This window comes from Microchirus variegatus (genome assembly GCF_963457635.1).
Source record: "Microchirus variegatus genome assembly, chromosome: 11".
In the NCBI taxonomy this organism is placed as follows: domain Eukaryota; kingdom Metazoa; phylum Chordata; class Actinopteri; order Pleuronectiformes; family Soleidae; genus Microchirus; species Microchirus variegatus.
Genome location: NC_139812.1, coordinates 16,498,154 through 16,516,429, shown reverse-complemented (window position 1 = coordinate 16,516,429; position 18,276 = coordinate 16,498,154). Strand labels below are relative to the sequence as shown.

Sequence of the window (18,276 nt, the reverse complement as noted above, 5' to 3'; positions counted from 1 at the left end):
CTATCATTTTTGGCAGCAGGAGGGATAAGCTACCTGCAGAAAAAAAAAATGGGAGGGAGACAGACAGTCTTACTTATTTCACGTAGAGCGAAGGCAGCTGAATTAAACTAACTGACACCGTGTCGTAGAAGTCGTCAGAGAGGACGCATGTTGTTGCAAGTGTCAACAATGGTTTGCACGTGTCACAGCTCACGTCCACGCTAAGCCAAACAAGGAGTGCAAACCCCCATACACGGATTTAACGGAGCTTCCTTGATCAATGTAGTTGTTGTTGTTGAAAATGACATATTCCATTATACAATTCTAACACTACTCGGCTCTAATCGGACCGCTTTGGTATCAGGCACGTCGTTTTCCATTACTAACGCACCTCCTCAACCTGGGCGGAGTCATCATACGGCTGCACGAAACTGCCGCGACGTCCTTTAATAAAGGGCACACACAAACTAGTGACCGGCAAAGCAGTTGTTTTCGGTGTATTGAATCATTACAATAAGATAATTACTATACTTAGTACAGAGCACAATCTCTGTACGACAGTCACTGAACTAAATAGGGCTGAAAGGCTCACGATCGGTGGCTTTCGGCAGTGCTGTCACTAATTACACCAGATTTTTAGAAATTTGCTTGGTAAATGTTGGAGATTAGCGCATGTTTTCAGGACATTTAAGTCTTTTTAACCATTCTGTTTCCATGCTGGTCATCACTGACACAATTTGGCATGCATATTTCTCATTACATAACTCCTAGAAACTCATAAAAACTACCAGAAAGCAACGAAATAGAGAAATTTGCAGCCATATATACTTCACATGTTTGTGATGCCAGCTTCTCAGTGGTGTAATTCCTAAACGGTTGAATAACTGCCAGATATTGAAAGTTTTCTCGAAGAAAGGGAGCGGAAGCAGTTTTTTGACAATTCTACAGCCAGAAAATCAAAAATAAATCCATAAGAGGGTTAAATGATCTACAGCCCGGCATTGTTCAGTTTGATTCTTGGGTCAGACATTTACCTCATGAATCCTCCAGTGACTCTCTCACTTTCTGACCAATCAGTGGCCAGAAGTCTGTCGACGTCACATTTTAGTATCGGCTCAGCTCACTTGGAACCTCGCTAGAGCAGGAACTAAAAAAAGCACCGTGTACCAGGTAATACCCCTAATGTAAAAGCAAAAAAAAACAGAGTACAGTCGAGCCGAGCCGGGCTATATAGTGTTTTTGTGATGGTGTTTTGCAATCTTTCTATTTCTGAGATGTGTCTCTTTGTTGAACCTCCCTAAAACTGATGGTCCACAAAGTAACAACAGCTCTTGAATGAACGTACTGTGTTGGAGAATAGAACAGCTTGACCCTCGTATGGCTGCAGTCAGTTGGGCCATTTGTACACAATGACAGGCTGCTAACATGTAGGTGTTCCCCACAATTTACAATCTATTCAGCATGAGTGACTTTACAAACGCTATTCTCCATGAAAACAAAGAAGCAGCTTTTGTTGTGTGCAAACGTGTGCAGGCGAAGAACAGGTGAGTGGGGTTTGTGTTGCCAAACCTGATTACAGAAATGGAGCTATATTCTTCTATACGACACATTATATCTTATATACAAAAATAACCACTCCTAGAAGCAAACAGCTAATGACTGATGTGAATGCAATGAGACACAGTGTGAAAGCATCTCCTCTGCAGCAACACACTGAGGACAATTTATGCTGTGACTTTATCAACTCAGCAGCATGCCGAAGCATGTTAATAACACTCAGGATTCATGTTAAGGCTTCTCTTATCGTAGCTCACACTAGTGCCCTCATAACATCAATATACAGCATTTCAAATTATCTTCTGCAAATCTGTAGGTCAGAGTTCACAGCCCTCCGTTAACTCCACATCCCAGGCTCCGCTGCTCGATATTATAATACCTTCACGGTTCTGCATGAAGACCTAACGCTTGCACTGATAAGAAAAACCTCTACAGCAATCAGGGCTTCAGCCACCGCATGACCTGAAAAATATCTCTCAGCCATGGCCTCACCTTTCAGTGACCCTTGACCTCCATCTGTGAGAGGCTGCCCACAAGTGCATGAACCCAGAAAGCTCCCTTTGTCATTGTGCTTATTTATAATGGATCACTCACATCTGTCAGAATTTGTTGACTATTATTTTATATTATTTTTGGTCTAAAAATCTTTCGTTTATACATACTTTTTATTTTATTTTATATTAATTATTATTCAAAAATCATAAATGTCTATTGAAGTATCATTTGTTATTATAAACTGTTGTATTTTAACATCTGCCAAAGAAGTCTTTATCTAAAATGTAATAATATTACACCCACCGTTCCTCAAAACATCTTTGTTTCTGATATTATTTGATAGAAACACAAGTATGTCAACCTGTGGCTCTCCTTTATTTACATTATTACCCACGGATGAGAACACAGCGTGGATGTGCGCCCGGCACTGTGTGTGTGTGTGTGTGTGTGTACACAGGTATTTATGAGACAGCTCACCGCGAGATGCAGTTACACGTCTCTCCAAGGAAGCGGTACGGCCACTATATATCTGCAGAGAGAGAGGAGAGAGCCGAGATTCCCTCATGTACAGTAGGCTTTCATGTTGTCCTCACCGCTGCAGCTGACACTGTCATTTGATATGGTGGGAAACATACGGGCGCCCTGCATATATGTGAACTTTTAATCCCACTAATCTAATATAAATGAACATTTGACAGCCCCAGTCTACACAGACTTTCCCTTTAACGCAGACATTAGTCTGGCTTTGTGAATAAGTTTGGCTGCCAGCCTGAAGGCAAGTCAATGTCCCTCCCTGTGTACAGAATGGCAAGAAGGAGTAAACGTGCAACATTCACAAGCCTCAAAGAGAGAGTGTAAAAAGTGCTAGAATATTCAGCATACATATGTCAAAAAATAACAGATCACAATCTCAATTTAGTTACCTGATACAGAGGCTTGCCACAGTTTTTTTCCCCGAGAAATATTATGGCGTGCACAGTGAAACTACTCTAAGTACAAGCACATTAATATACATTGCACAGTCTCCAATCATTTTAATGGCTGGTGAGACACTGAAAGCAATCAGTGAAGCAAATAAAAAGGAAGCTAAGAACGATAGGAAGACCCAGGGAAGCAAAGTGGACGATATGAAGTGAAGCCTGTCTAGTTAATAAGTGTGATGATAAAAAAACAACAAAAAAAAAACAAACAGAGAAAGTTAGCTGAGCAGAAGAGGCAATTTTTTTTTGAGTGAGAGTGATCATACCTTCTTGTCTTAGACTCACACTACAGTTCCGAGGTGTTCCACATAACAATAGCATGTGCGATCAATAACATCAATTTCAAGTGGTGCGGTGCATGTAATCATGGGGGTGTTCTGGTGTCCACAGAAGCTGTGGCACACAGCTCGGCCTCTGGAGGAGAGCACAGAGTAATGAAATGTACACTGCCGCCGTGTGGGCTTTTCTGCTAGTCCCCCAATAGCAAACACAAACACAGCCCCTTCACCTTCCGTCTCACTCCCTTCATCTTCACCGTCGACGCATATATGAGCAATAAACCCAAGCTCCTGCTCCTCTCCCCTCCTCGCGCACATGCACGGCCTCGCATATCCACTAGGAAACTTTCATATCATGTGATCCATTAGGAATCTGAGGGGTGTGAGGGCACAGGGACCAAAAATATCCACCTCTCTCTCCATCTCACTGACGGAGTGCCTCAGGGTAACGTCACAGCATGAGCTCCTTGTCCCTGCTCCCCTCTGCAATTCTATTATTCATCTTAATTGAGAAAAGCATGCAAGCAAAGGGGGAGTGCTGGAAGGATGTGAAATGCAGGTCGCAGCAGGCCACAGGGATCTACTGTATGTTTTGTGTCTGTGAGAGGTTAATGTGGGCAAATGTACTCACCTGTCATCTGCTTATGGGCAAGAGTTACTTAAAAGGTATTTTTCCTCTAATGAGTTAGAAAACAAGGAAGTGGCAAATCATGGAAATAGGTGTGTGTGTGTCTAAAATGTGAATATTTTCTGGCTTCTTTGCTCAATATAACATGTATATTTCTTTGTAAAGGCAATAGTTTATTTCTACAGAGAGGTACAGGGCATGCATTTACATTGCATTTTTATTTTCCCCACTTACACACAATGTTACTTTTTTTCCTGGGTATAGTGCTACAGTTTTATCAGATTCAAATTCTCCCCACTTAGAGAGAGAAGTGAAAGGCAGATGGTGTTTTAAACTATCCTGAAAATGCAGACTTAACATATCAAATTGTCAAACACAGATGGAGCCTCCACTCGAACTGCACGCATACAAATTTTGCTCCAGGTAATTAGCAGAGGATTCAGGAGTTTTTTTTTGTTCTATTTTGCTGTTTGAAGTTGTTCCCAGGCAGAAGTTGTTTCATTGTATTGATAAGCATTTAATCATTGGAGGAATCTTTACATTGTCTGACACTGCCTGAGCAAGTACTCCCACTGTTCTATTAGAGAGTACATATTTTTTTAGAAGACGCAGCAGTATATCATTTGTGTTTGCTATTATTATTTTTTCCCCCCAACCCTATGTTATCTAGGGCAATGGTCAGCATTTTTAATCAATTTTCCAAACACCGGAGCACTACGGTAGTCAGGAAATCCCAGCGGGGCAGTGGGGAATGGACACAGCAATAATAATAACACAAAATCTACTCTGAATTATGCTCTAAAGAGATTAGGTCAGAATAATCCCAAGGATAAACACAAACGGGGAGGAGGGGAGGCTGCCTGTGATCAAATGCAGAGGGATGCATCGCTTGTGTGTGTGTGCGTGGACATTTTCTCCCCGATAGTAGGATTTGTGTTTTGGGTGTAAGAGAGGTGATGATGATGATGATGATGGTGTTTATTTTGGGAATTGAAAGTATGTCTAAGGCTCACAGAGGTGTTACTATTAAAGTGGAATAAAGTGTTTTTTTTTTTTATTCCCTGCTCAAACAGAAGGGGGGTAATTCCCAGCACAATGTGATTCTGAACACTGTTGTTGTCTCAAAGTCTCAGAGTGTGTGAATTATAAAATATGAAAGCCAAAGAACTAAAATGATTCATTGTGCCTGCAATTCATTCGCAATTTAAGGAATGCGTAACAACACGGGGCAGTGGCATCACTGCTACAGATTCTGTGTCAAAAATGCAAATACCAATAAAAACATTTGCACTATTACACGTATGTTTATGCATGAATTAAACAAGAAAACAGCAGGGGGTGGCTCCCGGTGTGGTCTCCTGCTGCTCTAGCCCTTCTTCTTGGTTTTAACAAATGGTTATTTTGAGTTAGTGTTGCAAGCCAGCATTGCCCTTTTATCATTTCAAACCACTCTGGCCATTCTTCTCTGACCTCTAGCAACAAAAGAGCATTTTCACTCAGAGAACTGTGGCTCACTCTGATATTTTCTCTTTTTCTGACCACTCTCTCAAAACCCCAGAGATGGGTATAGATCAGCGGTTTCTGGAAAACTCAGAGCAGCCCAGCAACCATGCAACATTAAAAATGACTTAAATCACCTTTTTCTCCCCTTGCTGTATGTATGATGCATGATAAGCTTCACCAACCACCTGTTGGCTGCATATGTTTGGTACAGATTTGAGAGCCATGTACAAGCTATAAACCATGTTCATGGCTCCAAATTGTGATTGTAGCTGATTTGCTGTGTGTACTGCAGAGTCTCGCTTGTGCTGTGTGTGCTGAGGGTTCAGGGATCAGAGCGTACAGGGCCGGAGCAGACCTTGAGGTCACCGGCTGCCTTTCTGCTGAGCAGGCTATTGTCCAGCAGCTGCATAGCTGCACCACCGCGGGTCTATTCAGAGTCTATTCAGCTTCGGCTACGTGCAATAGAGGACTCCGACCTATTGTCTGATTCCAAGTCTGTTTGAGCTGCATTAGGACGCTCACTTCATCTCCCAGCGAGTTCAGAGAGACAGTTAAGTCTCCATGAATGGGGGCAGATTTACACAAGTAAAAAGACACGTTAAACACATTCAGAGAGACTTCAGCTCTCAAACAGAGAGCTGCTTGACCCCAGTGACCAGTTTGCAGAGTGTTAAAACACACTGTGTGACCTCTGTTTGCAGCATGTGACCCAGACACACACGCACACACAATTTAAAGAAAGGACAAGGCAAAGAAAATCTCTCATTTCATTCACTCGTCGAGTAGATTCATAACACACAGGATTAATAACCAACAAGCGGATCTATTAGTATCATCATTTAAGTGGGGGGCGTGTCTTTATCGAAATATTCTCTCTGCCGCTGTGTGAAATAATATGAAATAAGTGAAGTTATAAAAACACTACATAGCAAAAATGGATATTAAGAGACAAGTGGCACTGCTAGCAACTCAGCTATTTGCCAAGTACTGGGTAAGTGCATGATCATGCACACAAAATGGCCATATCACACTCAGTAAAAAAAGCCATCTGGAGGCATCATCACTTCTATGAGCAGAATTAAGTCAGAGTGCAATGACTTTCTCGTTTAAAGTGTCTCCAAAGAGCCCCATTATTACCTTACCAGAATGCAAATGTGCTTTGGGCCAATTAAAGGTTGAGCCAATACCAATGTAAGCCCATAAAAAGCCGCCCTTCCATAATTATTCAGCGATATGACTCATGGGTGAGATAGGAACACTGGCCTGTAAATGTGTCACAATTATGACTCTGTGCTTAGAAAGAATGCAGGAGCTGTGTAGATCATTCCCACGGTGTTGGAGCCGAGCCACGCATATGTTAGTGTCAGTGCTTCTAATGAGATAAATAGACTGGTGATAGTACTTATTAGGCCTCCATACGTGGCAGGTAAAGACAAGGGCCCTGTGGTGGATCAAAGGCAGTTAAATGTCTATTTTTTTTTTCAGATCACCCTCTATCAAGAGGTATTTAGGGGAGAGAGGGGTTGTTTTTTTTTGTATGTGTTTGTGGAGACAGACACCCTCATCCAGGATGTCTCTGTGTAATTACACGGCACAGAACACCGTCATTCCACTCCTCTTCACGAATAGAGATGAAAGACAAGTGAGACAGAGGCATGTAATCGCTCAAAGAGGGGGGGGGGGGGGGAGGTGAGGGACACAGAGAATAGGAGGACAAAAGGATGAGGTTTTAATAAACCTCCTCTGTCTCTTGTTTACAGAGTCTCTCCTAACTCTCCTGATCTCTCTCTCCCTCACACACACACACACACACACTTTGACTGAGGCTTTCATTATTCTCAGAGTTGCCTGTTCTTCGCCTCAGGACAGATGTGTAAATTGTTGTGCTAATGGAAGGTCCACTGCTGAGAGCTTTAGGAGGAGTGGAGATTTACACACTCCACACCACTGTATAACCGTCACTCACAAATGCACGCTTACAGGAGCATGAAGAGGGACGCCGTGAGCGACAGCGACTCACTCACACTCACACTCACACTCACACACACACTGGTACTGACAGAGGTGTGGGCGGAGGTTGGCGTGTGCACATAAAAGTTCTATTTCCTGTTGCAGTGCATAGTCTCTTGTCCTAAATCTAAGAAATGAAGCCTCCCTTACCTCATCACTGAGGGCATAAGAGCAGAGGAGAAGTCATAATCTGTCACCATTTCCCCTGTAAAACTCTCATATGTTTCCATTACAGCCATTATTTACTCTCAAGGGCAAAGAGGCGACACCAGAAAAGTGCCTGTAAATGAGCTCCATTTGCTTCTGTGATTTTGTCGAGTTGGTCATTTTTGTGTAACGAAGTGCGACAAAAGACACAAGCTCGCAGTCACACCAAGGTAATCGCAATTATGGACCGGAATGTAGCACAAATATTCAGTCATACCATCCTTTTAGGGGACATTACGTCATTAATAAATGAGCAGATCAGGAGAAAATTAAGTAATAATTTGATAATTTATTCATTTTATAAGAACTTGTTATAAAATGTTTCATCTACCTGTCCTCAAGTACCAAAGGGGCAAAATGCTCCTTGTGTTTTTTTTTGTTTGTTTTTATATCAATAAACAGTATATTAAATACCTTTTAGTTAGTTTTAAGATTAAATTTAAGGCATAACCTTATTTTATTTGACATTTGACAACAGATTACAGGTGGTAGTAATGTTATTATTAGAGCTGCAACTAACGATTATTTTCGTAATTGATTAATCTGTCGATTATTTTCTCGATTTATCGATGAATCGTTTGGTCCATTAAAACGTTGATCAGTGTGATGTTCTCTAATGTCTTGTTTTGTTGACAAACCAAAATGATTCAGTTTTAATGATCTCTTTGTTATGTGGAGCAAAGAGACCAAGAAAATATTCACATTTAAGACGCTAAAACAATCAGAAATCTTGTTTTAATCATGAAAAAAGCTTCAAACCGATTATCAATTATCAAAATAGTTGCCGATTAATTTAGTAATCGAAAAATAATCGATTCATCGATCAATCGTTTCAGCTCTAGATAATATAATAATAATCCTAATAATAATTCCTTCAATTTCAATAGGATACTTCCACACCTTGTAATAAATAAATAATCATAATGAAAATGATCAATAGTTCTTATTAGTCGTCTATTTCTTACTCCTGCTCACTTCCCTGCCAAGCCTGCATGACACTGGGCGACTGGTGTCTGATTACGCCAAGGCCACCGAGGGCTACAATCAATCCATCTGCCCAGGAATCTGCCGGTCCCTCTGTCCGTCTATCTGTCTGTCTCTCCACAGGTATGTCTGTCTGTCTGTCTGTCCCTACGTGAGCTGCGTTTCTTTTAATAAGCTGTTGAAAAGGAGGACAGAAGCTGGCTGCAGCGTGAAGGTTGAAGTTATACAGAGAGACACAGCTCAGTGTTTAATGACCCACTATAACTATACCTATTCATCTCCTCTGGCAGAGCGGTGAAACACCATGCGAGTGGTCCTCTGCTGAAAATATTGCATCAGGCTAAATCATAACATGTCTTCAGCTGGCTTCAAAAAAACCTGAGTACGGAAAGTCTCCAGTGTTCTCCTGTTGCTTTTCACGTATGAAAATCTTTTTTTTGACAGGGACAAAAAAAATAAAATAATAATAATAAAAAAAAAAAGGCACAGGAATGCTTTACTTCACATTAAGTCGATGTGGGAGCAGATGCCAGAAGGCAAAAACAAAAAGAAGTGGCAGTCGTCGTGCTGACTCCATCCACATGAGCCAATCAGGCACACATTTCAAGCTCACATGTATCCCCGATCGATAAAACACCTATGTGGCTTTTCCTTTGTGTGAGGTGCTTTCTCTACCTGCTGAAACTACACACACACACACACACACACACACACACACACACACACACATGCACACACAGCGCATGTTGTTGCTGAGAGGATTGGGGGCAAACTGAAGCAGTGCTACAGCAGCGACAGAGTCAGAGCAGAGACACCCAGAGTTAATGAACCCTCACCAGTCAGCATGGCTGTCCATCTGCTTTCATAATCCCCATAAACAGCAGGCCACGGGTTCTGCCCAAACAGCTAAACACACACACACACTTTCTCTCCCGCACACACGCACTAAACAGCACATCGTCATCCCAAATGTTCTGCATGACGAATGACCACTCTGTCTCTGTGTGTGTGTGTGTGTTTGCAGGATAGTGTGTTGTTGGGGGGAGGAGGAGGGTGAAATGAAGAGTCCATTATAATACCTGTGCGCCTTAGCTCAGCGCACCCTCTAATCTAAGTGGAATGGTGGCGAGAGGTGAGCGTGAGGTCGGCTATTGAGCCCATCTGGTCAGCAGCAGGTAAGAGGCTTGGAACACACACCCGCTGACACATTTGATGCATGTGTGAGCTCATGCACTTAAATCTAACATTAATTACATGGCAGATATATATTTGACCAGGCCTCTTCCCCCTGCTACTTTACACCTGGCGCTCATTTAAAACGATTGCAAAGTCTTTGGCGACTGACGCGCAGTGGCGTTTTATAGCGTGTACACCTTGCGTGGTGAATGTAGCAGGAGGACAAAAAAAATAAATAAAAAACGGGCTTTCCTTTTGTGCAATCAGAGAGGCTGCCAGAGCAAGAGAGAGATGGCTGCATGCGAGAGCTGTGTTCTGATTGAGACGGCGAGTGTGACCCCACTGTGACCCATGCAGAAAAGGGAGTAATACCTGTACGGCTGACTTCCCATCGGCGTGCACTCATCGCACGTGCACACTCATGCCAACCACACAACCTGCACCATGAGGGACCTGTCAGGCTTTGATAAAGACCGGCATCCAAGGCGAGAACTGAATCTTTACTAGGGGTGGGAATCAGAGACTACCACACAATACGATATGCAACACATAGTCCACAATAGCAATAATGTTACGACGCAACTTTGACAATCACATAGTGACATATCACAATATATGTCTGAAAAAAAAAAAGTACACAACTCCCTCTTCTTCAGCCATGTAACTTCCGCCCAAGTTTCCCTGCATTAATTTGAGCAGCGCCACCGCGAGGCGACATCAAGTAGCGACGCCCACCGCGTGAAACTGGCATGGACTTTAGAGCGTCTTAATTTATTAATTAAAATATCAATATTTGCCCCGGCGTATCCATTACCGTATCGCACGAGAAAGGACGACGATATGTCACCAAATCGATATTTTAACCCACCCCGAATCATTAATGTGTGTGTGTGTGTGTGTGGAGCCTCTGGAAGAGAAACAGGAATTAAATCCTGGAGCTGATGACAGGTGGAGAATTAAAGGGTGGATGAGGGTAGATCTCATTCTTTCACTCTTCTCTTTGCTGTGTGTTTGTGATCAAGAAGGTTGGAGCAGAAACGGGGATTAAAGCCCCAACTGTGCGTGTTCGTATCTGTCGGCATGTATTTTCAGTAGGGCTGGATGATTTGGGGAAAATATCTTATTGCTATTTTTGCAATTTGATTTTTGCTATTTTTTTTTAAAGTCATGATTCAGTTTAATATGTATTGCGTAACAGATTAAAATTTTGATGGAGCAGTACTCTATTGCAAGTTTGGGTATTTAAAGATATGAATTGCTTCCAACATGCATACATATTTTTTAAATTCCTTAGAACAGTGGTTCCAAACATTTAACAGATACACCTGCGCACAAAAAGTGTCTTTCTGTACACACACACACACACACAGCACACGTAACAATAAAATCTCTCAAAGTCACCAAATAGATCTATTTAAAAATTACCAGCATGTTCAGTGAGTAACACCAGCTCACGTTCTTTTTTAAGAAATCTACTGCAATGTTTGGCTGAATTTGACTGTATGTCTATTTATATGCCAGTTTCAAAATGTAATCAGGCTGTTTGCATATCTTTTTTCTTTTCTTTATTTTGTAGTCGTGTACCCCCCTACATCACTTTGCATACCCCTTGGGGGGAAGAACAGTCTGAAACAGGAGAATTAAACAGCACTCACTGTGATTTATTAATAACAGTGTTTTTCTTCAAATTTGCAATTTCAGTTTGAAAACTACTCATTGCCGAGCCCTAGATTTCAGGATGAAAAGCACATTTCTTTAATGCTCAAACTTAAGAAACAGAAAGACAAGAAAAGCAAAACAAGAGACGAGGCGGTGAACGGAAAGACAGAGAGGAGAGATCTGGATGTGACCCCTGTTGACCTATGATTAAGTGGTCAATCACTCTCTAGTATGAACAGGGAAAATGAGTCAGTCACTACATTAAATAACATAGCAGCACCCTGCTGACAAACACCCAATCACACAAAACCGTCAAAGCCACCGCTAATCAAGACACGCTCGCTAATGCACTCATTATACACTAGTCCTTTTGATTTAAAACACGGGGGAGGAAATGAAAACTATGTTTTTTTTTTTTTGAAAGTCCTGCTGTTGCCTATAGCTGACAGAAACAAACAGAAGGAAGCGCGGTCATTTCCGTTTGCCGCTCTTCGATAGAGATATGTGCATGTATGCTCAATATGCCCGTATCTCCGGGGAGGTCTGTGTGTCATTCCCCTACTTTAGACACACCAGCTGCTCAGTGTGTGCTCCACAGTGTTAAGAGTCCCTTCCCACCTCACACAAGCCCCCGGTGGCACCCACATCCACTTACACACAAGGCATGACAAAGCTTCCCTCCCTCCCCTCCTTTACCTACCCTCGACAACCCGAACACCCCCCACATTCATAAGTACCCCGAGGACAGATGGGACCTTAATAAGCGTTACACTCAGAGAAATGGGATTCTTCACAGTGCCTTCTAAAGAGCAATTCCCAAACTCCACCAGAGAGCTGGCTGAAAAAAAAAAAATGATGGAGTGAGTGAGATATGGATGACGGAGGTTGGTATATGTGAAACTATAAAGCTATAAATATGCCTGATGAGACTATCAAGAGAGGAAGAGGAAACAGGAGAAAGTGAAGACAATTTTTAATCTGGATGTGAGGGAATGTAGTTTTGTATGCCAAATTCATAAAAATATTTTTAAAAAGTCGGAATAATGCTTGCTGCCTTCCTTAATGCAGCATTTTTTTTTTTCTCCTGGCGTATTATAAACACACTTAAAGCAAGCCCACATGACACACACAGATACAAACACACACAAACAAACAGACAAACAAACACAAGCTGTAACAGATTGGCTGCGGTCTAAGCTCTGAGTGGACTTGGCTCGACTGCTCTTTGAAGACAAAAAAGCCTGCGCTAAGAAGATGAGGGGGAATTTCACGTGGCCTGAAAAAACGTCCCTTTTCAGGCGAGGACACACGCAGAGCGCTGGACCGCAGAGCAGCCAATCAAGTGCTGGCACCACTTCTGATCTGTGAACCTCGGCGCAACCACTTTCACCAAAATGTGTGTGTGCATGTGTCTATCTTTGGGCATGGAGCGGGGGGGGGGGTTTGTTTAGGATGTGGTGTGGCCCCCCCACAGCGTATTCTGATCCTATTGGTCACGATGCTCTGAGTGCTGCTGAGACCTTGAAAGAAAATTCCTTCACTCACTCACTCACTCACTACCCCCCCCCCGCCCCCGAGTGACCCAGCAGGTCTTCCACCATTATACACATAAATGCTACCTCTTCATCAGCGAATGTGTCTTTTTCGCTTGTGTGGGTGTGTGTGAGCTTTTGATATTAGATGTCACTGAGCATATCGTAGTGACATAATCTGTGATTTATTTAGTGAAAACAAGCAGTGTTGGTCTGGTAAATGAGTTATCATGCGATAGTAGCACACACACACACACACACACACACTTAGATTCATGAGTGTGTGTGTGTGTTCTGTTGCTGCTCCCTTTACCCCACACAAAAGGGGCAGAAAAATCTCTCTAAATTCTTCTACTATTCATCTAAAGCACAATGGAACCCCACAGAGGTTTTCTTCCTGTTTCCCTGTCTGCCCCACCCATCTCCCCCCACAGGGCGAGATGGAGGGACGGGGGGAACCCTGTCCTGCCCGCCCAGCAGCAACTCCAGCTCCCATCTGCCACCGAAACTCTCCCTCCTCCACCCAAGGTTTTATCCACCCCCCCACCCCCCCACACACACTTTATCACCACAACCTCAGTTTTTATTTACTCCACTTACCCTTGTGTGTTGTGTTAGGAAGCATTTGCATTTATAGGTCACAAACGTATTATGTAATTCTGTATATAACATGAAAGATATCAGTTTTGCTCCATCAAAAAGAGTTGTCTGTCTGTTGCATTTAAACGTCTGGATTAAACGGAAATGTTCCTGTATTTTATCACTGCTTTCTCAGCGTGCAGGCCATCTGCTGAGAGTTTAACTAAACAAGTTTAACCAAAAACCAGTAAGTCATTACTGTTGATCCTGAACAGGTTATTTCTAAATAACATATTGACTGGATTAGTTGCTACAGTATTGATTAAGTCATTATCATCCACATACTAAATACAATGGGAACTTATTTTCTATGCAGCAGAAAATAATGACCTGTGCTTAAAATCCCATTCATCTCAGGTCTGCTAATCTGTGCATGAAACTTTCTTCTGCCACTAATTCCACGTTCCATTCTCTACAGTCAGCGGCCTCCTCCATTTACCTCTCTCTGTTTTACCCTCTTACAGAGCCCTCGCTGTTTGGTGCAGATTTATGGTCCAATCTAACATGTACAATATTGGCAAAGCATTAAACGTGTCTACTCTTAATACTGTGAGCTCTCTCCATCGATAAGAGCCTTAATAAAACCATCTCCCTGGTGGATTTGTGTCTCTTTTTCACTTTCCACCCTGTGCCTCCCTCCCCGACAATAACCCTCTCTCGCCACCGTTTCTTCTGCTGCTTTGCAAAACTTAGACCGGGTTCCTGCTGCACAGCACCTGCCTTCCTCACATGCTTTTCCACCTATTTCCTCCATCCATTCACTGCCTCATTCTCTGGCCTGTGCCAGAGGTTTAATGACGCATGAATACCACTGATATTTGGACTTCTTCTTCTTTTCTGCTCTTTCATAAAAAATATTTAAAAGCCATGCCCTGAGATCGATCTATTTCAATGTGTCTTTCATGGACTCATTTATTTTCCCATCTTTTTTTTGATATTTTCCCCCTCACTTCCACATGAATAGCAAAACCCTGCGTAACCCCTCTCCTTGTTTGGTATCCACTGCAACGACCCCTGGCTGCAGTTGGCACACTTGCGTGAACTGCCACTCTTTTTATGTAGCCTATAAATGCCTATTGGTGCCCTAAAACCCTTCACTAACCTCAATAGCCACGCGGGTCAGTTACACCAAGGAGAGCTGAGCAGCTGTTCCCCTCCCACCTCGTTCTCCTGTGCTGTCTCTGATGTCAAGAATTTGAGCATCATAAGCACATTTTAAATATTAACAAAGTCCACTTTGCACGTATGAATAATACAGCAGAGAGGGCAGTGCCTAGCCAGCGATCCCATCCCCTGCCGCCTGACGGTCATAAAACTAATGCACTTCTCCAGGACAGGGTGAAGCCAGCTCGGGTCTGACGGCAGGACTTGCCTGAGGAACCTGTCTGACCTGCGTTGTGGCCCAAAGTGAGCTGTGCCTGTATCATGATGCCCAACCACCTGTCCACATCACTGCAGATGCAACAGCCTGGCAGCACTGCACTGTTATGACTACATGTTTCTGAGACACTTTAATCTAATCTGACATCTCAATCTGTTGAGGATCTTCCAAGCCAAATCTGCTCTGGGGTGTTTATTCGAGATTGGCTTTGTTGTCACATTTCCTGTTATTTGGATGCATCTAAAATTCACAGTTAATGTCATATAAGCTGACTTTATGTGTTTGAGTAACCTTAAACACACATATATAATAACAATAATAAAGATCGTGAGCCCACTCATAGCCGCTGCATTGTTATTCAAGAGCAGGAGGATTAACACAAATGAGAGAACACATTCTAGAAGAGTGTCACTATTCATCCAGTCCTCTCTGGGAGTGTCTGACACGCTACGCTCCCTAACTCTGAACACCCGACTGCCCCCTCGCTATCCTCACCCTCACCTCACTCTGGTCCCGTCTTGACCTCCTGGTCTGGATTTAAATAAACCCAATGAAACTAGCCCATGTACAAACACACGCACACAGTCACTTAATCCCTACGTGTCACAAACAGTGTGTAAACACACACTCCGTATGTCGTTTTTTTGCCTCATTGCGATGAAGTCATTAATAAAGACACATGCTGAGACAGACAGTGGACAGCAGGGTAGTTACCCCAGACAAGTCTTGTAATTAATGTGTATGTCAACACAGAAAGAGGATCCATGTATTAGAAATGTGAGCTCAGCACATCCACGACGAAGGCAGAGACCAAGCCAGGATGATGGCAGGGAGGGGTTGTGGTGGTGGGGCAGTTCAAACACACAATGGGAAAGAAGATAAATGCAATCATATGTTACCTAAATATACCTCTGCCTTCTCCCTCTCTACTAAACAGGAACTTTACTGGGCCGCGTTGAGCCATTGTCCCAATGGTGTCGCCCCCTCCTACCTGTTTATATCAATATTTCTCATTTCTTATGCAAGGATTTCAGAACACCATAATTGTAATAAACGTAAGCTGCTTTTCTGCTCCGATTGTTCGGGGAATAACACAAACACAAGGACCTTGTGAGGTACGGCGCAGGTCGTCATTGGCATTTCCATGAAATGGCCAAAGACCTGTACACACGGTCAGTGTTTCCCACATACAATTATTACCATGCGGTAAAAAAAATGAAGGTGGGATTCTTTTTGTTTTGTTTTGTTTAGCTGAGGTTTTGTGTCACTTTTTGTTGTCCACATTGATCTCTTTTCCTACAGTAAACCAAGCTTAAGCCACAATCCACTAAACCCTCAGATTCCAGCCTAGTATTTCATTCTAATTTGGCAAAGGGGGGGATGTTCTGGTTTGCCTACCAACTGAGGCAAATCATTATTCTAACACTGGTCAGTGTTACCTTGATTCCCCCAGTCCTGTCCCATCCCATGCCCTGCATGTGTGCCAAGTGGTTTCATCTCTTTGAGAGCTGCAGTCTTTGATGGCATTAACACAGAGCACTACACTGATAACAGTCTACTCTTCCTAGATCAAAGCCTAGACTGCTCTGACCAAAAATACTCTGTGCAACAAAATAAACGTATAAATTCTTTAACAACAACTGAGCAATTCGAAAACAACTTGTACACAAAGGAGTATTGCTGTATCATCGACTGAGGGAGAAAATGAGAAGAACCTCTTTCCCTGGAGCACTTGGAGTGATCTGTGTTTCTCTTCACAGGGTTTTGCACTTTCTGTTTTGGAGAAGCAAAAAGGCATGGAGCAAAACCTTAACTACTCCCCGCACACCAGGGGACTTTGATTTTTCTGCTTCAATAAGAAAAGAGTGTTCTGAGCTCAGATCTGCTCAAAGTCTGGAGACTTTTCTGCAGAGGGTTTAAAAAGTGCTGATCAGCACATTGCCTCAACCTCTGCACTGTTACAGTCATAATCCAGGACCAGTTTAATTATATGGACCTCAAGTTAGGGTCTCCGGGTAATATTCGTGCTGGGTATTTTCAGAAAAAAATTAAAAAGTCTGAAGATTTTTGTTATTTGACAAAAGGAATAACGGGGAACAGCCTATATCCGTGCGCACGAGTGCGTAAAGTAAGTGTGTCGGAAATATGATGCACATCATAATGTACATTGCTGAACAATAATTAAACAATTAAACAAATGATGTTTTCATTTCATAACTTACCGGTGTCAGACACGACATATCCACCGAACAGGAGGAGAAGAACAAGAGGGCCGAGACCTTGGTCGCGCTGCATCCGAACAGAGAGCATTTTTTCCGGCTACGCCGTCGTTCACACAGCGTAACCTGCGGTGCTTTAAACACACACACACCAAGTGGCGTCTGTCCTATAATGTCTTTAACCCTGAGTGATATTCTCAGGAGTCCTGTAAGTGTTGACGGATGATGCGTTTTTGCGTAAATAGTTCATTCAAAGCGCATCCATCCCCGTGCAACTTGTTAGTGAATGAGTGCAAAATCGAAACTGTGTAATTTCCGCCCGCAATCAAAGTTCGAGGAGGTCCGTGGATAAAAAAAAAAAGAAACTCGTTATCAGGTCTAGTCACATTAGATCACGTTTCCAGATATATATCTGCAGCCGGCTTGACAGGAAACCATGAGCGCAAAGGTGCCGCAAAAGTCACCAAAAAGTTTGACGCGTCGCTGCTGCGAAAAGAGGCAAAGTAGAGCAGAGAGAGAGAGAGAGTCCTTTTCCCATCACATTCAAACTTGTTCTGCGACCACAAGGAGTAGAAAATGATCACCGCTGCCGCAGCAGACTGGACTCCCGAGGCTGCTCCGTGTCCCTGGCTGTCCAGTCCCCGTCCCCGTCCGCAAGGTGTAAACAAGAATAAACGCGGAGCGCAGCGCCAGCCTCCGGACTATCGGTCCCCGCCTGGCCAATCATACACCATCCTCCTCCTCCTCCTCCGAGTGAAGGGAGAACAAGTGAAGGTAAACTAGTAGCAAGCGAGGAGGAAATACATTGGAGGGGGAGAGACAGAAAACCCGGACGCACGAGTGCACAGCACCACAGGAATCATCAAGAGCAAGCATCCACCTATCTATCTATCTATCTATCTATCTATCTATCTATCTATCTATCTATCTATCTATCTATCTATCTATCTATCTATCTATCTATCTATCTATCTATCTATCTATCCATCTATCTATCTATCTATCTATCTATCGTTTTAAAAATCTAATAACAGACAGACTCTATAAAA

At 42.9% G+C, this 18,276-nt stretch overlaps 1 protein-coding gene across 1 annotated transcript in view; it reads right to left on the bottom strand.

The window, feature by feature from the left end:
- The window catches only part of unc5b (unc-5 netrin receptor B), a gene marked incomplete at both ends in the record, with an annotated part of 50,174 nt that extends 32,856 nt beyond the window's left edge, over positions 1-17,318 (bottom strand). Inside the window, one exon of the mRNA XM_083897876.1 lies at positions 17,231-17,318. Within this exon, the coding sequence (XP_083754002.1) occupies positions 17,231-17,318 (88 nt within the window). The remainder of the gene's footprint in view (positions 1-17,230) is intronic.
- Positions 17,319-18,276: the final 958 nt, after the last annotated feature.